The 21503-nt window shown below is 51.2% G+C and overlaps 1 protein-coding gene across 7 annotated transcripts in view; it reads left to right on the top strand.

Annotated features, from left to right (window-relative positions):
- ST3GAL1 (ST3 beta-galactoside alpha-2,3-sialyltransferase 1) overlaps positions 1-21503 on the top strand; it is a 106718-nt gene that overhangs the window by 70298 nt on the left and 14917 nt on the right. For 6 of the 7 annotated variants that reach the window (XM_017499964.2, XM_017499937.2, XM_017499972.2 and 3 more), the window contains one exon: positions 20582-21463. In XM_017499964.2, the coding sequence (XP_017355453.1) occupies positions 21158-21463 (306 nt within the window). In that variant the 5' untranslated portion in view covers positions 20582-21157. Of the gene's footprint in view, positions 1-4560; positions 7530-20581; positions 21464-21503 lie in introns of those variants that run through there. The other variant, XM_017499998.2, reaches the window with a different exon arrangement.

A 21503-nucleotide genomic window follows, 5' to 3' on the forward strand; every position in this document is an offset into this window, starting at 1 on the left:
CCCAGAGCGTCAGCTCACCGGCATTCAGGATCGAGCGCATTATGGCCAGCAGAGGCCCAGGCCCCCCTCCCAGGAAGGTTACTTCTAGGCTCCAGGCTCTCTAGGAACCAGACCTCTGGGCCCCGCAGCAGGGCCAGGTGCCTCCTTAAGTGCTGTGATCTCATCTTTGTGGCACTTCGGTCAGTGTACAGCCTTGGGCAAGTCACACCCCCTCCCTGAGACTCAGAAAATGGAACAGAAAGGTATGTCTTCTGTGTGCTCCTCTGTGATCTGGAAATGCTACAGCCTTCACCTCAAAGGTAGATAGCATCCAGGTATGGGGACAGGGGCTTCTGTCAGCATCCCCTTGATTTTGTAGACCCCCTGGCTCTTAGCAAAGAGATGCCCCAGGAAGGGCGGCAGTACCTTGGTGGTCCCGTCTTGGACATTCACACCAGAGCCTGGGCACATTCTTACCTCTCCTTGACCAGAGACCTGTGGCTGCAGAACCAGAAACTCATTTCCAGATATAGCAGAATGTCTCTCTTTCCTCAGGGCTCAGAGGAATTTATTAAGCGTTGCATTAACTGAATCTTACTCTGCTGGAAAAATAATACTCAGAAAGCAATTCTGTCTGGTTACTGCCTGTAAGCTCCTGAAGGGCTCTCGTAAGAAAGGCTCAAAAAGCTCCCGTGCTGTGGGATCCAGAGCCCAGCCCTGCAGCTTCCTTCCAAAGACCAGGCAGCTCAGTGGTTGGCCAGCAAGCCCATCATCATTCAGCATCATTGGGTTATCCATCTGTCTGTCTATCCCTGAGGCAAGTGCTTATGAGGGCCTGGGGCAAGGGGCGTACCGGGAGTACTAAGACTGAGTCAGACACAGCATGTGCCATCCACAGCAGTTCAGGCTCAACCTGACCACTTTCTCTATTTGGTAAAACTCCAGAGAGTTCTTGACTTTATTATTCACAGTTCAAAAGCAGCGTGAGCTTTTGTGTCGGCTCCCCTTCACCCCCAAGTGTCATGGCATGCAGGCAGAGGGCCCATACAGATGCCTGCACATGCAGTGGTTGTGATACTGGACAGGAACACTGAGCTTGGGAGATCCACCATTTGGTAACAGACAGCAAGCGTGTCAGCTTTTTGTCCCAGAGGGAGACACTATCTATCGCATGTCTCAGTATTGGTTGCTACAAACGCAACCCAGGTGCGGGACAGTCAGAGCCTTGCATTCTTTGTCTACCCAGCAAGATGTGCAGGCATGCAGGAAACTCATGGAGGAGCATTTCCAAACAATGCATTAGCCTTGCAAAAATCTGGATTTGAATCCTGTGTCTAATAACTAAGTGCAAAATTGGGTAAATTGCAATTGCTGAACTTCTCTTAGCCTCAGTTTTCTCTTCTATAAAATGGGGATAATGCCTACTTACCAGGCGATTGTGAAAGACAGTGTAGGATCGTTCTGGGAACACAGTAGGGAACTAAGAAAGCCCTTGAGTTCAAGAAACTTAGTTGCATAGGGAATCTTCCCAGCTATATGTAAGTATGCAATGTCAGCTAATCATGCATGTGGAAAATGTTGGAAACAGATGCTCGGTGCCACAAAGAAAAATCAGCACTAAGACAAAGGATCTCTCAGCAAGGCAATCTTTACTTTCCACAGAAAGGGTGCTCTTGTTAGCCATCTTGCCACGAGAGTACAACGAACAAAGGAAAAGTAGACATATTTATCTTCTACGCATTTGGGGTCATTCTTACTGCGGTGTCTGATCTCTGTGGGCTGGAGGCAGACTTGACAATCTAAAACTAAAACTTGATTGGCTAACAACTTAAAACTTTCCTAAACAGGTAAAAGCAATGGAGAAGAAAAAGAAAGTTTAAGTAAGCAAGGGGCATAGGCTGTTAGCTGGGATATGACTGTGAGCACGTCCAGCACAGATATCTTGGTTAAAGTACAGGGAAATAGAGAATACTACATGCTTGTGAGCCTGTGGAACAGCTACATAGGACAGCGATTAACAAAGAATCACTGGTGAAAAGCAAGAAGGCTTTGAAGAAAGTCTTTACAAGAGACCATTATTTCTAACATTTGTTATTATTATTCTTTAACAAGAAAATAAGCTTTGAAGAAGAACTTTTCTACTCCCCACAGAAAAGAATAGTTAAAATGCAGAGGTCATACACATCAGGGCTCAGGGACAATTTCTGTAAGGCATTGCCATGTGACCCCGCATCCTGAATTATAGTAGCGAGGAATGACCTTACTACCTGTGGGAAGAGCATTCCTGGCAGCTCAGATAGCCCGTGTGTAGGTTCTGTGCTTGGCCTGCTTGAGGGATAGCGTGGAGACTGACATAACTCCACGGAGTGAACAAGGAAAAGACATGGAAAATGGAATCAGAGGGTAGACAGGGACCAGTTCCTGTAGGATCTTGCAGACCTTGATGAGAGCCTTGGATTACATTGTGGGTGTGGCGGGAACCCACTGGAGGCTTCAGGTAGGTGGGGGCGTGAGCAGAATACAGCATGCAGGAGGGCGGGAGAGGGTGCAAGCTCTGGGATTTGCTTTTATCCTGCTGCTGCTAACAGATTAGCCTGTTAGTGTTTCATAGATCCTGGCAGAAGACATGAGATTCCTGGGTCAGGTATGTTGTAAAGTGGGTAAGATCTCACTGCTTTTTGTCCACAAAGCCTGAGCTCAGAGCAAGCTTTTCAGAGTTTGAAACCTTAGTCAATACTTTCAGAAGCTGAGCCTCAGTCAACAAGTAGGAATGAGATTCTTGGAACAGATTCCAGGGCATGCGTGTCAGAAGGCTCTTACTCTCTCTCAGCCTGCATGTCTTACCTGTAAAACAGGAAGAACATTGCTTCCCAGGCATATTGTGGGGGGCCTTGTAAATAGAAATTGAATCTGAAGACCCTGTGCTTATTCTCTGCATTCATAAGAAAAATCAAGTTCTTCCTAGTAATATATCCTTCTAGGTTTTTTGTTATCCCTTTTCTTCACTGAGAAGATGTTAATGTTTGCTCTGTAGCGCTAGTGCACAACACACACACTCAGACATGCTTGCAAGATCTGCCTGCCATGGATAAAGGGTAAAGGGTAGTGTTGATCACTCAGGGGAGAAGGAAAGAGAACAAAGTGAACGGGGTTAGAACCCCAGAGGGTAAGAGGAAATAGATAGGGGAGCCTCTCATTTTTGTTTCTGATTCAGAGTCTTGCTATGTCACCCAGCCTGGAGTGTAGTGACATGATTTTGGCTCACTGCAACCTCTGCCTCCCGGGTTCCAGTGATTCTTCTGCCTCAGCCTCCTGAGTATCTTGGACTACAGGTGCGTGCCACCACACCGGGCCGACTTTTTATATTTTTCATAGAGACAATGTTTCACCATATTGGCCAGGCTGGGCTCGAACTCCTGACCTTATGATCTGCCCACCTGGGTCTCCCAAAGTGCTCGCCCACCCAGGGTGGCCTCTCTTTAGATCACGTTCCTCCCACCCCATGCTGTACATCCGAAGGGAGCTAAGGCTTACACACAGTGTCCCCCACATGCAAACTCATGTGCACCCTCCGCCCTCCCCAGGATGCTCAAAGACAAGGATTTGCACTTGTTGTGCTTGAGGAAGGTTTTGTGAAGTCAGCCAGCTGGCCAAGCATGAGAGCTGGAATTGAGATGCAGGCCTCTAGCCAGTGCTGGGCACATTCTGCCATCCCCATCCCTAGACCTCATGCCCTTCCATCTTCATTTCTCTCCAAGACCCAAGGAGTACAGCTGGCTTTGGCAAGGCCCACCTCCTGTCACTGGATTGTGGGAGGAGATAAAATAACACTTGTGTGTTTCAAAGTTGAGCAGAACAAGATGTTTTTAAAATGCTGTGTTCCCTATGTGGGAGGCCTTCTAATGGGCAGCTGGGGACAAGGCGTCCAGCCCTCCCACCCCCGGGAGGTCCCAGAAAGGACTGTAGTGTAGGATGGGAGGCACACGCCCAGTGCTGGAGGCCTACCTGGTGGCCAGCTCTGACAGAGCTGGGACAGAGGGCCCCTACCCGGGGCACCTCTGGCCATGAGGTGTTTGACATTCCCAGCAGTCATTTGGCATAGCTCAGTTGACCTCTGCTGCCAGAGTCACCTCCTCGTTGGACAGAGGGTGAGAAGCCCTTGTGATCACTTTGTGGGGAGGGTGGGGTAGTAGGACTGAGTGGAGAACTCTACCTGCAGCATGGATGCGTCCCCAGGTGGGGCATGGTCTCCATCCAGAGAGACCAGCAGAAGCCAAGAGGCAGATTCTTAGCAGGAAGAGCTGGGCCTCTGGAGCTGGGCTGCTTAGATCACCCTCTGTTCTGTTCTGTTCTATTTATTTTATTTTTTTGAGACAGAGTTTTGCTCTGTCATCCAGGCTGGAGTGCCATGGTGCCATCTTGGCTCACTGCAGCCTTCACCTCCCAAGTTCAAGCAATTCTGATGCCTCAGCCTCCCAAATAGCTGGGACTACAGACATATGCCACTACATCCAGATAATTTTTGTATTTTTAGTAGAGACAGGGTTTCACCATGTTGGCCAGGCTGGTCTCGAACTTCTGACCTCAAGTGATCCACCCACCTTGACTTCTCAAAGTGCTGGGATTATAGGTGTGAGCCACTGCACCTAGCCCCATTTCTTCACTTTGAAAGGGAATGTATCACCCCTTGGTAAAGCTGTTGAGGTCAACCCAGCAACCTAAGAGAAGTGCCGACTCGGTGTCTGGTACAGAGTTGGTGCACTTTAGGGACAGGACCCAGTGCTTTCTTCCCCAGCCATCTTCAGGACTCGCCAGCTGTGGGTGCATGTGGGGAGGCATCAATGCTAGTGTCTCACTCTCTCCGTGGTCCACGCCTCCTGCCCCCCAGGGACAGGCTCTGGGAATGCCTCCTGTTCAGAACTGGCCCCCATTCTCCCACCTGCTTGCTGGGCCTCTGCTGTCCCAAGCTGCCCAGTGTCCCTTCTTACCTTCTGTCCTGAGTCTTATCAGGGCTGCCAGGCCTCGGCTGCTCTGAACGTGCCCTGGCCCCATGGTGCTGATCCTTGCCCATCTGCTCTGGCCACCCATGCTCTCGGTCCTCCCCGTGGACAGCTTGGCAGTCCCTTGTCAAAAGGGCAAGATCTCCCTCCTTTCCTGCGTGCTGGGCCCTTTCTGATGAGAGCTACACTTCCTCTCCTCTGGTGCCCAGAGGTGGGGGTGTGGCTGGGCCTGGGCCAGGGCAGTTTAATCCTGTGACCCCAGTGGACACCGTGACACCTCTCCAACCTTCGGTGTCTGGGGATGGTTCATGCCAAATGCCTGCTGTTGCCTGATGCTGCCACCCACCCAAGAGCCCTGGAGGGTGCTGCACAGCTCACCATTGTGGCAGCTGGGTTGAGAATGCGATCTTAATCCCTATTGTGGATGCCGCTAGAGGTTGCCCCTCAGCTCCTTCAGGCACCTCCTGGATGCCCCTGAAAATCGGTAGTGTTAAAATATTTCCATGAAGTCAGGGACTAGGGAGAAAGGTGCCTCTTTAAGCCACATGTCAGACTTTGTGAATCTCAGCTCGAGAGCGGCTGCACCTCCAGTCTTTCCTTTATGCTGAGGGTTTTAGAACCAGCGACAGACACCTGAGGGCAGGTGCAAGGGGCATCAGGAGCTCTGAATTGTCTGTTCTTTATCAGACTTCTGCACCGCCCAGAGCGGGGGAAACCCTTTCTTCTGGGACAGTGTGAGCCTGGGCACGTGTATAGTGCAACCCCTTGAGTTCCTGCGTACGCTTCTAACGTCATCTGGATGTCCTCGGACTCCAAATTTAGCACTCCTCCATCCACACACATAAGAAGATTTGTGGATTTACATTCTTTTTGTGAGGCTGTGAATATGAAAACGTACTCGCCTCCTTCTCATGTGACCCTAATCCTGTTAATCGTGTTTCTCTGGGGCACTTCTCCACACTGCCTTCTCTGAGCCACTATTTGTGCTTCAGGGGAATCTTTTTTCCCCCAAGTTCCTCAGCAAAGGAACAAGCAAGAGGCACTAAGCTGCAAAGAGGAAGATTTGCAGGCACATCGAAGGGTTCTCCCAGCCTGCTGGCCCTCCTGGGCTGTGGGGGAAATGGGCAGGAATCAATGCAGAAAGGAGGAAGGAAGGACACAGAGACTCCCAAGGAAACCGGCTTCCCAAGTCACCTTTGCGGAGGCTGGGCCACTCTCTAGACTCCCACAGGGTGTCCTGTGGCCCCTCTCCAGTCCAGTCGCCATGTGCCGGTTGTTGTCACTACTGTCTGCTGCTCAAAAGCCAGCCGGGCTCCCCCTTGCCTTCAGTCCCCAAGTCCATGTTCCTCAGGACTTCCCCAATGCAGCTCCACCCACAGCAGCCACTCTGAAGGGCGTCTTGTTTTCGATAACCATATCACTGTCTCCATCATCACCACCATGTGCGTTTTGGGGCACAGGCCTGGCTTACCCCTCCCTCCACCCTCCCCGTCAGTGCTAAGCCCCCTGTCTCCACCGCCACCTGCTTCACACAGCCTCCCTCTCCCTTTGGTTGTCATTTACCTGCCACTTGTGGATCACAAAGGTGCTTGGCGTCATGTCCTAGGAGGCACTGGTTCCTCATGAGCAGATTTATGCATGTGAACCACCCTGGGCTGGGTCCTGGAGCTGGCCTAGTCTGTGGCTTCACTATCTAGCCGTGAAGATATGCACGCCGCCAGCTGTGTTCTTGAAGCATTGCAGGCATGCTTGTGTACCTGGGTGAGAGGGATGGCAGTGGAGCCTGGAAGAGCAGCCTCAGGAAATCAGCCCTCACCCTCCCTAGCCACGTGACCCGGAGTAAGCTACTGGTGCCCAAGGGCCTCAGCATCCCCGTCTGTAAAATGGGATTATGGTGTCACCTCCTTCGTAGGACCTGGAGATGCCCATTTCCCACTCTAGCTAGCCTCTAAAAAGCTGCATAGCCTCTCAGAGCCCAATTTCCTTCTCTGCCAGAAGAGCAGATGCCTGCCTGAGGAGCCACTGGGCACTCTAGCCAGGCAACCACATAAAGGAAATGTGTCAGATATGGATAGGTCAGGCGTGCACAGAAAAGGTGGGGATGTGGCAGAGATGGGGAGGAGAAGCAGACCAGAGGCCACTAGATTTAGTTAGATACTTCATGGGCTTTTGTCTGCAGGATTATAAAACAATGAGGATTCTTTGATATTTAAGCCCAGCAGGAGTCAGAGAACAACAGGCAAGGACAGAGCAGATCAAACTCCAAGAGGGGCTCAGGAGTGGGTGGTGGTCAAACCACAGGCACTGATTGGAGCAGCCGTGGGCAGGCTAAAGGGACCTTGCCCTCTGGCTCTGCTGGTGTTGATTACATCTCTATGGGAGGGGCTGGTGCTGTCATCAGACAGCCTGGGGGGCAGGCTGCTTGGGGTGTCCCCCTGATGGGACGTGGAATGTGTGGAGCTTGGCTGAGTGGTGCAAGGGAGCTCCTGGTGCCACCCCTGCCAAAGACGCTATCAGTGTCTCGAGCCTGACAACGAAGTGTCCGGATGGGTGAGTGCCTCAGCGGAGTTGGAGCCGAGTTTGGGAGGATTCTAGCGAGAGCAGCTACCCAAGGTGGAGGGGAGGCCAGGGCTCAGGGCATCCAGCTGCCCCACATGCTTCCCGTAAATCCTCTGAGGCAGTCAGCGCCTGTTCCGGGAGCAGCTTGGGTGGTCTCTGGTGTTGTGGGGGGAGGCAGGGCTTTCTGTGGGGCACAGCTCCTGGGCACTCATTGCTTAGACCACACTGTCAGCTGTGCCCCTTGGACTTAGGTCTGTGGGGTCACCTGGACTGGTCATAGTGCTGGCGGGCTGCAAATGGTGCTTTCAGAGTGGGCAGTGGCGGGGAGCTGCGTTTAAGGTGATTCACAAGGTGGTGGTGTAGTGTGGGAAACCCCAAGTGTGGTGCAGTCCCTGGGGCTGGAAATGATGGGGGCGTTTCCAACACTACGGCTGAAGGGACAAGAGGACAGAGACTTACTGAGACCCCACGACACAGCTAATATGTGGATGGGGCCATCTGACAGGAGCAAGAGGCCTCCAGCCCTTCGCTGTCCCACAGGGAGGGCACCAAGGCAGTCACTGCCTGTCCTGAGTCCCCTCTCTCCCTCTGGCCTTCCTCCAGGGCTTCCTGTGGCTCCCAGGAGGTTGTTCAGACTTTATTGGGCCACTAGACCTTGCCTGGCCCATCCCTGCCGGGCAGCGCCACTACAGTCTTTTACTCCACTTGACTTTCTTTCTTCCAGTTCCTCGGACTGACCTACTGTCCACATAGGCCCTCGCACCTGTAGCTTCCCCTGCTGGGGAGGCTCACACCCCCTCACCCCTCACCTGTCCACCCTGTGGACCCTGGGCCACTACCACTTCCCCCAGACACCAGCCAGCCCCTCCCATGCAAGGAGGCTATCTTGCCAGGCAGGGCTCTCCGGAGGAGCAGAGCCTATTCCGTATTTGTGTATGCGTATTAAGAGATTCAACTTTCAGAGCTGGCTCAGGCAGCTGTGGGGGCTGCCAAGTTCCAAATCTGGTGGGCAATTCAGAAGGCTGGAAACTCAGGCAGGACTTTGTTTCTCTGTTTCAATCTTGAGGCAGAATTTCTTCTTTCCAGGGAACCTCAGTTTTTGCTTTTAAGGCCTTCAACTGATCGGATGAGGTCCACCTGGAGTTATCTCCTTTACTTAACGTTACCTGATGGTGGCACTTCACCACATGTGCATGTTACCCTCCCCAAAACACCTAGACGAGTGTCTGACCAAAGTGCTGGACACCATGGCCTAGCCAAGCTGGCTCATTACATTTATGTATTTACTTAGAGATAAGTCTCGCTACCCCAGGCTGGAGTATGATCATGGCTCATTGCAGCCTTGAATTCCTGGGCTCAGGTGATCCTCCTGCCTTAGCCTCCCCATAGCGGGGATTACAGGTATGAGCCACATGCCTGCTGACACATTAAATCTAACCAACACAGCTGGTCTTTTGTGTGATTCCTTAATAATCTCAGTCTCTGCCCCACCCTGTGATGTCAAGTTTGCAGTGAGCAAAGATGAAGATCATTCTGCTTTCTCTTTCTCTCTGTCTTTTTTTTTTTTTGAGAGGGTGTCTTGCTGTGTCACCCAGGCTAGAGTGCAGTGGTGTGATCTCTGCCTCCCTGGTTCAAGCAATCCTCCTGCCTCAGCCTCCTGAGTAGCTGGGACTACGTTATGGGTACCTGCCACCATGCCCAGCTAATTTGTTTGTGTTTTTAGAGACGGGGTTTCACCCTGTTGGCCATGCTGGTCTCGAACTCCTGACCTCAAGTGATCCACCCGCCTGGGCCTCCCAAAGTGCTGCAATTACAGGCATGAGCCACCGCACCCACCATTCTACGCTATTTAACCATTGCTCTGTCCAGCACTGGACAGTGACTGCTAGATGGCAGGTGCCTGGTGAGTAACTGTCAAATGAAAGAATGAAAGCAAGAGAGAGAATCCACAAACAGCATGGCAGTGTCCAGGTCAGAGATGCTGCCAAGACAGAGTGAGATGCTGTATGTAAAGTGTCTGCATGGAGTAGGTATGAAACTCACACATGCCATTTCATCTCCATTTTCAACTCCGCCTTCTAGTATCCACACACACACACACATGCAGTTATGAATTTCTCAGAGGAATGATGATCCCCGGTAGGTAGCATTTTCCTAATATTAATATTAATGTTGACTATTCTTTTGTGAGGCTGAGGAATTGTTCTAAGTACTTCATATATATCCATAAACCAATAGCATTGATTCCAATGTGTGTTTAATATTCAAGATCATTAGTAACATGATTGTATGGTACTGTGGCTCATGCCTGGAATCCCAGTACTTTGGGAGGCCAAGGTGGGGGGATCACGAGATCAGGAGTTCAAGACCAGCCTGGCCAACAGAGTGAAAGCCTGTCTCTACTAAAAATACAAAAATTAGCTGGACATGGTGGCACGTGCCTGTAGTCCCAGCTACTTGGGAGCCTGAGGCAGGAGAATCGCTTGAACCCGGGAGGCAGAGGTTGTGGTGAGCCAAGATTATACCACTGTACTAGCCTGGGCAACAGGCTAGGAAAAAAAAGTAAGTGACTTCCAGGACGAACCAACTATCCACTAATTTGTTCACTTAGCCGAGTCTCGGTGAGTGGGGCTGGCATCATTGTCCCATTTACAAGTGATGAGCTGACTGGCCCAGGCTCTTGAGGTGGCCCAAGTCACCCTGTGCTCCATGGCTGCTGTCCTGGGTGGGGAGTGGTGGGGGGGGGGTTCCCTTCTCTCCTGGGAGGCACAGGGAGCCTCAGCATAGCACAGCTGCTGGCTGGCTTCATTCAGCAGTTTTTAATTGATAGAAGTTTTTAACTGATAGAAGGAGAGAAACGTCCCCCCAGTCCTGCCACGGACAGGGAGCTCGTCATCACCTATTTACCTTGCAGGGGCCAGGGCCCCCTCTCAGGTCTCGCCTCACTGTGGCCCTGTTTCTCTTGGACGATGTTTTCTGGTGGGAAATGGGGCTGGCTGCCCTCACGGCTGATTCTTCCTGACCTGGGGGAGGAGAGCGGCGTCGAGTGGGTCCAGGTCTGGCTCGGCCATGAGAGCACAGCTGCCAGCTTCAGGGTGACTCAGAGCGGGTGGAGCTGAGCCGAAAGGAGCTGACCAGGGAGAAAACAAAACATGGAAAAGGAGGGCTCAGGCTTGCCCCTGCCAGGCCCTGAGCTGCGCCACTCGCAAACCCCGCCCAGCGCTCACGCTGTCACTGTGGAGTGGGGATGGGCCGGCCCCTCTTCCACAGCTCAGGCCCAGGACAGGGACAGACCTCAGCCTGGCACCATCCACTTCACACCAGTAGATGTGTGAAGTCGGGATTCTGCATTGGCCAGAATCCTGACTTCACAACTTCTGGCTGAGGGCCCTAGGTAGCCGGCTTGACCACTGCAGGCCTGTGTCCCAGCTCTGAAAGATGGAGGTAATACCCAGTACCCTTATCAGGAGCTTGTTGTGGGCCCAGCCAATGTGCCCCGGTGTTGTGCTTAGAACAGGGTGTAGCAAAGAGACAGGTGATGGTAGGTGTCCTCAGTGTTGACACATCACTGCTTTATGCAGTCTCCTCAAGGAAGGATGGTTTTTAGCCGCAGCTTTATAGTTGATAAACTTGAAGCTCAGCGGCTCATATAACTTCCCAGGGCTCACAGCAAATAGCCCCCCCGGGAGGATCCTTCCCTGGGAATGGGAGGAATACCCACTCCAGGGCAGCCACCCTGTAGAACAGAGCAAGTTCTGTCTAGGGAGCCAGGTGTGCCTTTGGTCCTGGGCATCTGGTTTTCTTTAGCCCTGGTGGACTTTTGCTGTGTATCCTGGGAAAAGTCACTTCCCGTTTCTGAGCTCAGCTTGCACGTCTGTGGGATGAAGTGAAGCAGCAGGATTTGATGCAGGGATCCGGGTGCTTACGAAGCTCCTGGAAGGGCAGTGAGAATGGCAGTATCCAGGAGGTGACACCCTGGAGGTAATGCCCTCCGGGGTTTTGGCTGCAATGCTTCAGGTTGAGGCCCACAGGCCATGGAGCTTCAGAAAGTCAGGGCAGAATCTGCAGCGGCCCTCAGCCTGGAGGTGGAAGGAGGCTGGTTCTGGAGTCCAGATTCTGGGGCAGCCACACAGCAGCTTCTACCACTGTGGGAGGGAGGAAGGCTCCTGCCTCGTTCACCTGCCATCCCAACTATCACTGGTCAGATCTCTACCATTTCTAGAGCACTGTGGACAGGGATGCTGGGAAATGTAGTTCCTAGGCTTCCAGCCCCGGCAGTACAGGGGAAGCACACAGCAGTGTGGGATCAAACCCTCACTCCTATAGACAGTGGCCAGAATAGGAACCCCTGCCAGCAGCAAGAAACGGGATGCCCTGAGCCCTGGAAGGCAGGCAGGGTGGATGCAACTCTGAATAGGATTTTTGAGACGTGTGGATTGCAGATACCACTCTAGCTTGTAGCCTCATTCATTGATCATAGGTGCAAGTTTGTTGAGTTCTCCTTAAATGTTTCTGAACAGTCTCCCATCATAATTCCCAGTAGGTGATAGCCAGGCAGCAGGGAGGGTTAAGGACATCAGCAAAGAAAAGGCCTCATCACCCAGTGTGAGCAGTATAAGGCCAGGAGTACCCTTAGCTGCAGGGCGATGGACAGGTGGCAGGAATCCTGGGGCAGGAGCAGGCTTCCTAAAGCCAGGCAAGGCTTCCAAGCAGGCGCCTCCAGCTCTGACTCACCTGGCCCAGGTTTCTTATTAGCCTGATTCTCCGAATAAGGGATTAAAGTGGATCTCAGACACACCACCTTGTAATAACACAGGGGCACTGGGGACGATGCTGGGAGGGTTCCATATGGAAGTTCCACACTCTCAGCTTCCAGGGACAGCATCTTCTTCCTGGGGACCCATTCCTAGCACAGAGTATGTAGGAAAGGGGGGAAGGAAGGAAGGAGGAAAGAAATGTTTAGACATTGATCCCAAAAATACAGAAGACCTGGTCCAAGTTGGCTCTGCCATCTCCTGGTTGTTTTAACTCAATCCAGGTGCCTGCCCTCTCTCAGCCTCAGTCTCCTTGTCTGTAAGTTGACAGTGAAGGAGACTGCTGTGTATTGAGCATCTGTTAAATGTGAAGCATTTATGCACTTCATCCTCATGTGTCCCTTTGAAGAGATGCAATTTTCCCCATCTTCCTGGTGCAGGCCCTGAGCCCGATGGGGTGGATCCCCTTACCCAAGACTTCTCAGCTAGGAGGTAGGAGATTCAGGATTCCAACCCAGATCTGGCTGACCCCCAATACCCGTGTTCTGTTCACCACTCAGTGAATGGGGCTGCTGAAAAGGTCAAATGGATGGCAGCTGTGACTGTTTTGGCAAACTGTAAAAAACAATGCAAAAAACGAGATGACCCCCAATTCAAGACTGGCACTCAGAGGCTGTGAGGGTGGCCAGGCTTTCCTGCAGATGTGTACATCTTGGATACTTTAGAAGACAATGCATCTGGGTTTCTAAGCATGTGGGACACAAGACCGATTGGAGAGTGGAAAATCGGAGCTATCTGAGCAACTTTGAGGAACTTTCTCCTGGGGAATCAAAGCTGGCTGCAAACAGGTGGGCCTGACCCTGTACATCAGCCTCTGGGCCCAGCTGCCTCCTGACCCAAGGCATGGTTATTGCTGAGTCTTCTGGGTCTAGGAGCCCCTGGGATTCCTGACCTTTCCCTCAGTGTATTAGGACCTCCTAAGGTCTCGGGAGGTCTTGGCCACGGGAGTACACAAGTGGTCTTTTAAATAACCCTGCCAGTAGGACAGGCAGGGGGTTCTGCTGCACTACTTCTTTTTTTTTTTTTTTTTCCTTGCAAATGAGGAGCTCGAAGTTTAATGGGGAAAGATAGAATTGACCTTTGTGGTGCATCTACTCTGTGGCAGGAACTGAGCTGGTCACTTTTTTTTGTCCTATGGCAACCCTTCGTGTGAGCATTTTTCTTTATTTGTTTTTTTTGAGATGGAGTTTTGCTTGTCACTCAGGCTGGAGTGCAGTGATGTGATCTTGACCCACCACAACCTCCACCTCCCAGGTTCAAGTGATTCTCCTGCCTCAGCCTCCCAAGTAGCTGGGATTACAGGTGCATACCACCACACCTGGCTAATTTTTGTATTTTTAGTAGAGACAAAGTTTCACCGTGTTGGCCAGTCTGGTCTCGAACTCCTGATCTCAAATGATCCACCCACCTCAAGTGATTGGCCTCCCGAAGTGCTAGGATTACAGGCATGAGCCACTGTACCTAGCCTGTGTGAGCATTTTTAATCCTATTTTGTAGATTCAGGAACCAAGGATCAGAGAGGGCAACTGCCTTGCCCATGAATACACAGCCAGGAATGGGAAGAGTCAGGATTTGAATTCAGGTCTGTCTGTGCCTTTGTTGCTGTTGTTATTGTTCAGACAACTGTTGGCCATAATCCACTAGCAAATTCTTCCCCAAACCAGAATAAATGGGTTCCAAGCATCCAGTGACCAGGCCGGGGCTGGAATGCAGTTTAGGAAGGAGTCATTCTTCTTACTAGAAGGTTTGAGGGCCATGAAGTATCCAAGATTTACTGGTCGAGTCTTACTTGGTCCTACCCTGTGCCCATACTTGAAGGCAGCCGGCCAGGATCCCAAAGGCCAAGACATGGGAGGATCTGTTTCATGGGAAGTCCCCGGATGTGTTGCGCCAGAAGTCATCCACCGTCTGTGCAGGGCTAGCCTGGGAGCAGGATATTCTGACATAAAGTAAAAGCAGATGCAGTGGGGCCCTTGGGTGGGGCAGGGAGGGGGTGGCTGCCATGGCTGCAGCTGCAACTTTCCAGCCTGCAAACCTACCCCTTCCTCCCACCATCTGCACACTTGGCTGCCGTGAGGACATTTGCCTTGGCACCTCTGGGGCCTTTCTGGGCTCCACCCTCTTCTCCAAATTTGCCAAGCCCCTGACACATACAGGCAACCACTCCAAGAACAGGAACATGGAAGGGCAAAGGAAGGAGGCTGTAACTTCTACTTTGGGCAATGGCAGAAGCTTGTGCCAGATCTTTTCTCCCCCTGAGAACTGTGAAAGCTGGAAGAACTTGAAGTCCAGCTCTTTGAGGGCATTAGAGAACAGATAAGGCAGCCAGCACTTGAGGCACGAAGACCCCCGAGAGAAGGGAAACAAGTTGAGGCAAACCCAATATTCCCTGCTCCTTTTCTGCATGAGGTAAGTGCTGATTTGTGCAGAGGGTTCAGAGGACAAGAAGAGAGCAGCGGTTCAGAGTGTTTGGCAGTCTCAGGCGCAAGGCAGAGAAGCAAAACAGAGACAGGTAGGTAGGTAGAGGGAGTGAGTGAGTTCAGGATCACTAAGTCAACCAAAACTCAAGGAATCAAGAACCTAGAGCAAAAGGAACCACAAGGAAAAGAACGTGTGCTCATGCCTTTTAACATTTTCCTTTCAAGGCATTGCCAGCACTTAAGTTTCATGGATCAAGAGTCTTTGAAACCAAACAGAAAACACCAGATGAAAAGTTAAAAAGACTGGGCATGGTGGCTCATGCCTGTGATCCCAGCACTTCGGGAGGCCAAGGCGAGGATCACCTGAGGTTAGGAGTTTGAGATCAGTCTGACCAACATAGAGAAATCCCGTCTCAACTAAAAATACAAAATTAGCCACGTATGGTGGCGCATGCCTGTAGTCCCAGCTACTCGGGAGGCTGAGGCAGGAGAATTGCTTGAACCTGGCAGGTGGAGGTTGCTGTGAGCCAATATCATGCCACTGCATTCAAGCCTGGGCAGCAGAGTGAGACTGTCCCTCAAAAAAAAAAAAAAAAAAAAAGAAAGAGAGAATTAAAGAAAGGCTAAACTAAGCTTATGGTGCTCGCTCGCATAGTACAAGGGAGACAGAAGTTGGAGAGAGGAGTCTGTAAGGAAGAGTCACCCTGATAGGCATCTCACTTTACCCGTTGAGAATGGCTGTGCCCCAGGGCAAGAGCAAACCAGAAATAGACCAGTCTTCATGAAAAGTGAAACACAGCTCAGTAATGTGCCTCTTCTGTACCTGCTCATCAGAAGACAGCCAGTCCTCTCTGAAGGAGGACAGCCTCATCCAGAGCCTCTGCATTTTTGTCATACACAGTATGCACAGCAACCAGGCCTGCCAAGGGCAGAACCAAATAACCAAAGAAAGAGAGCAGCTGAGAAAATAGACAATAGAAGTAGACCCACATTTTCCAAGTATCACAGGATTTCCAATGCGGGCTTTAAGGTGGCTGTGCTGAGTAATTGCACAGAGATAGACAACAAAATGGAGAAATTCACCAGCAAAGTAGAACCTGTCAAAAAATTAGGTGGAAATTCTGGAACTAAAAGACACCACCGAAATGAAGAACTTCATGCATAATTCAAATAGAGAAGGTATAGCAAGAAGGTATAGAAGATAGTATCCAACATAAGAAGCTGTAAAAATGACAGTAAACCAAGTCCAGAGAAGTTATGAGAAAGGAAATAGGTGGCTTTGCCACCGTCTGTGTGACGATGGATAAGTCACTTGCCTTCTCTGGATATTAGTTTTTTTATTTCAGGGAGACAAGCCTAAGGGTTACCCACCTTGCCTGGGGACTTGGGGATCACATGGGGGAAAGTCGTGGCTGCTCTGTATTGAAAGCATCAACTTTGCCAACAGCCTGCAAGGTTCGCTCAGGCATTTCGCTGGTGATCATAGTTCCAGGGGCTGTGTGAAGGGCTGGGAGGGCATCCCAGCCTGTGATGCATGTTTACTACCATCCCGTTCAGCAGGCATTTACTACAGGCTCAAAACCCTGTGTGGTTCACTCATTTGGTTTTCTAGGAATTTCACACAGTTCTCTCAGTCTCTGGTCATTGCTCCTCAACTCCCCACTGTCAGGGAAGTTTATCTTCATTAGGAACACTTGTTAGGGAAATTCTTACTTTCTGGTCCTCAAAAGGGTGCTGACACTTGTCACTTTTTGCTGGTGACACTGCTAAGCTCTGTCGTGTACAGATGCTTCATGCCTCCTCGTACTGAGTATGTGGGTGGGAAATGACTGCCATTCGGTACAGGACAAGGAGCCAGCCTCCCTCCTTCCCTACCCTTCCCTGCTCCCTCTCTTCTTTCTCCTTGTTCTGGGAGGCCAGGCCTCCCCCACCGCACACTTGGCATGCAGAGATCTTTGGTCCGTGGCGTGTTGGCCCAGGTTTCATTTCTGGGAGCCAGAGCTGGCATTCCCCCATGCCTGCAGGCTGCCCCACACTTGCTAGAGCACAGAGAAGACATGCAGTCCTCGTTTCTTCCCTGGAGCCGGGAAAAGGGTGGAGCGGTGATTTTGCTTTTCCACTGCAGTTTTATCCAGGGCTTCGGAAAGCGCTAAATGATATCAGCTCAGAAGCCTCTGCTGGTTGTGGGGAGTGCCCTGGCCTTGGAGGTGTGGCTGCAGGATGCCCCAGAGGGGAGGAGGCTGTCAACAGTCCCACAGCCTGTACAGCACAACCTTGCTGGCTGCCCCACCTCTCACCCAACCCCTGGCATCAGCCTACAGTGTTAATATCTCTCACGCAGAGGCAGGACATTGTAGGGAAACTGACCTCTCAACCAGGGCCTCGTTTGGTCAACACGATTCAATAGTCATCTATATCAGGCCTAGTGCGGTGGCTTACGCCTGTAATCCTAGCACTTTGTGAGGCTGAGGTGGGCCTCGGGATCACCTAGGTTAGGTGTTTGAGACAAGTCTGACCAACGTGGCAAAACCCTGTCTCTACTAAAAATACAAAAATTAGCAGGCATGGTGGTGGTTGCTTGTAATCCCAGCTACTCAGGAGGCTGAGGCAGGAGAATCGCTTAAACCCTGGAGACGGAGGTTGCAGTGAGCCGAGATCATGCCACTGTACTCTAGCCTGGGCGACCAGAGTGAAACTCCATCTCAAAAACGAAACAAAACAAAACAGTCGTCTATTTCAGAGAGCTCATCTCTGCCCTGGCATTAAGGGCACAGAGGCACTAAGGGCATGGGTGTCCTAGGCCCTGCTCATTATAAAGGCAAATGTAGTAAGACTATGGCCCTCCTCTGCTCAGCCCCACCACCGGGTTTCCATGTCACCCAGAGAAAACTTAGTCTCGGCTGTGACTTCTCCGGCCCAACGCACTCTCACCCTAGCTGCATGCCCAGATTCCCTCTCACCCCCACCCACTCCTTTCCTCCACCCTGTGTCTGATCCTTCCATACTGACCTCCTTTCTTCCAAAGGGTCTGGGGCTCTATTGATGCCTGGGAGGCCTCTACCTTAGATCCTTTTACGAGGTACCCCAGCCACCTTGTCCAGGGCCCGGAGATCGCAAGGACCAGCAAATGTGCAGTCAGTGAATGAGATGAACGGACACACCTCGGTGGGCTGACGGCCCTGAGGAAAGAGCAGAATCTGTGTTATCAATCCCAGTTTCCCATTGAAGGGATGGTTCTGAAGGGCTAGGTGACTTGTTCATGGTCACACAGCGAGCGGAGTGGGACAGGCTGCTGAGAATCAAAATCTTCTGACTTGGAGTCTGTGCTTGCTCAGATCTCCCTCTGAACTGCCGGCCGTCGTGTTTCCCTTCATTCATTTCTGGGTCCCTTCATGCCCCACGCCTCCACTGAGCAGTGAGTGTGTGCACAGGTAACAGGGCCACCACCATAGTGAGGCTGAGCTTCCATCCTCACCTTGTTCCCAGTCCAGGGAGGAGAAAGATGAGTGAAGAGTGAAGAGAGAGTACAGCCAGGACATCGGGGAGCCAGGACCCCTAACTCGCCCCAGGAGTGGGCAAGGCTTCCTCCAGGAGGTAGCACCAGCTGAGCCCTAGAGAATGAGTAAGAGCCATCGGCCAAGCAGGGTGGAGTGGTTTTCTGGACAGTGGGGACAGCCTGAGCTGGGGCACAGAGGTAGGAGCAACTATGACCTGTGGGCCACTCATGTTGCTTCAAGGTACAAATTATCTGCTTTACTCCATACGGGGGATTTATTCTCTCATGTTACTGAAAAGTCAAGATGTGGAGGGGACAGGGGCTGCAGGTCGAACTGGATCAGGGCTTTCGCAGCATTTGTTTGGGCTGATCCGCTCTAGTCTCTTCTACACAAGCTAGCAACATAGCCAGCAGGATATTCCACATGTGAACAACAAGCCAGCCAGAGCAAGAGAAAGTTTCTTCCCTCCCTACCAAAGTTTGACTGGATGATTTAAGGCATATGCCCAACCCGGGATCAAGTACCGGGGTAAGTAAGAGGTGGGAACCCTCCGCCAGTCAAGTGAACTGAGAGCCTACCTGAGATGATACAGAAGTTATTCTTACTCTAATTACAGAGCTGCTCGTTGATGGGGGCAGGCGGGGAGAGAATTGGATGGGACGCTATAGACACCACTAGGTTATAAACAAAATCTAGGATGTCATGAAAAGTGAAAAATGGAGCAGAGGCCAGATAAAAATGACATTGCCAACTGAGCTGCGGAGCTCAGACCTCATCCTCCATACATTGGGCGTCTAGTTTGGGAAGCAGCAGGGGGCTGCACCCCATGCATCCTGAGCTAGATGTCTCCAGAAAGTCACTGTGGATTTAATCTGGTTTTGAGCTCAGACTTATCCTCCACATGTTGGGCTTCTAGTTCAGGAAGTGGTAGGTTGCACCCAACATATCTTGAGCCCTGGGTGGTTCCAGATAGACACTGTGGATTTAATATGGTTTTTGAGCTGCCCCCTTTTTACCAAAAGGTGATCAATCTCCCTTCAACTTTAATTTTCCTGGAAAACAAATACCCTGCTGTTGACTATCTATACCTTGAGGATGGGGAAGAATTGATCAGACAAACAGAGGTGGGGGAACAATTCCAGCATTCCAAGCAAAGACCAAAGAGGCTGTGCTCCAGTGCAGAGGCGTAACCGCAGTTGTACCAGACAGAAATCCCAAGGTGTCAGTGAGATCCGGGGCGTGGGGTGGTCTCTAATGGGCATTTGAGAAGTACACGTTTGCTTTCTTCAAAAGAATACTCACCCCTTGCTCTGTATCCCTCCAGCCATAGTAATCTGAAGACCAATTAACACGACAGGTGTCAACTCCAGGGCAGAGCCCCTCAGCCCTGTTCCTGGTCCTCCAACCCCTCCAGATGCAAGGAATCAGAGGACTGTAGATTTGGACTGAGATCCTGCTTCTTCCTTTTCTTAGGCAAACCATCTAACCTCTTTGAGTCTCGATTTCTTCCAAGACAAAACCAGAAACTAGTGTCTAGCTGGCAGTGTCTTCTGAGGTTTATCTGAGGAGCTAGGTATCCTGTCAGCTCTCAGTGGACCACCAAAGAATATTGATTCATTCATATGTTGAAGAAGGAATTAAAATTTAGCAATGGCCTAATAAACACCAGAAGCCCAGCATACATCATTGTATCTCATTTTTATAACCATTCTGTAAGTAGGGTGTTAGTATCTCATTTTACAGAAGGAGAAATTGAGAGGCAGGAAGGTTGAATAACCTTCCCAAGCCTCCACATCTGGGAAATCAGAACTTGAACCTGGTCTAAAGCCCCTTCTATGGAACTGAGGCCAGTCGGCAGAGCTTGAATGTCCAGGTCGGAGGAAACTGGGGCCACTCTGTAAGCATACCATTGTTGTGCTTGTTGCTGAAATCCAAAATCTGGAAGAGAATGAAGGAGAAAGAAAGGCAAGTCATATGCATTGAACAATCCCTGTGTGTATTGTACCTACATGCGTCATGAGCTCATTTGACAAATGTTTGTTGAGTGTGTCAATGTGCTAGGTTCTGGTTGTTGGAAACATGGAGCGGACGCCTTCTGCACCCCATAGTAACCTTGCAAAGAGATGATAACATCCATTGTATGCATGCACTCAGGCTCACGAAAGTAGATAAACCATCCAGAGCTGCCTGCCAGGTTGGCATGACACCAGAAGGAAGACCACAGAATGCATCCTGGTGGAGATGTGGAGAGAAACATTTTTATAGCGGGATCACAGAATCTCACTCTGTTTTCTTCCTCCTTTTCTCTGCAGATGACAGACAACCTTCTGTGTCTTCATCAAGCTGGCCGTGTAACCGCCATGTCTCTTGCAACAGCATGGGAAAGACAAAGCCCTAATTAAGGATCATCAGAAACCACAGTTGGAGGAGGACGGCAGAGACAGCTTCTGGCCCTGCTATACCAAGACCCTTCCTTCGAGGTCCCCGCTCCTGAGGGACCCTGGACTGTCACAGAGATTAATTACCCCTTAGCTTCTTTGAATGGGAAAGGAAATCACTGGGTAAAGCTTTATCAGGAGACATTATCAGCTCTTGAAGGATTGCAGAAGAATAGGCTACTTTATTTTCTGAAAAGGGAAATAGATGCAAGCAAAGCCAACACGCCACTAATGGCCTTCATCTGCTACACAGTGGTGTCTGGGACACTCTGGGGGTCGTCCCCCAGTGGGAGTGAAGTTGAGTTTTACGGCCCTTGAGTCCTCCCTTGGAATTCCTGCCATCCCTTCTGATCGAGCCTCCACCTCTGGGATTTTTCTGCCGTATTTCTCCTCTCTTAGGAGGGAGTTCCTCCCGTCCATCGCAGGGAGGCCGCCACCAGGACAGCGAGGATGGTGACCCTGCGGAAGAGGACCCTGAAAGTGCTCACCTTCCTCGTGCTCTTCATCTTCCTCACCTCCTTCTTCCTGAACTACTCCCACACCATGGTGGCCCCCACCTGGTTCCCCAAGCAGATGGTCCTGGAGCTCTCCGAGAACCTGAGGAGGCTGATCAGGCCGAGGCCCTGCACCTGCACCCACTGCATCGGGCAGCGCAAGCTCTCGGCCTGGTTCGACGAGAGGTTCAACCAGACGGTGCAGCCGCTGCTGACTGCCCAGAACGCGCTCCTGGAGGACGACACCTACCAATGGTGGCTGGTGAGACGCAGCCTGAGAGCGGGGTCTGGGCTGGGGGGGG

The sequence above is a fragment of the Cebus imitator genome, unplaced genomic scaffold (assembly GCF_001604975.1).
Source record: "Cebus imitator isolate Cc_AM_T3 unplaced genomic scaffold, Cebus_imitator-1.0 Scaffold13, whole genome shotgun sequence".
Classification (NCBI taxonomy): Eukaryota; Metazoa; Chordata; class Mammalia; order Primates; family Cebidae; genus Cebus; species Cebus imitator.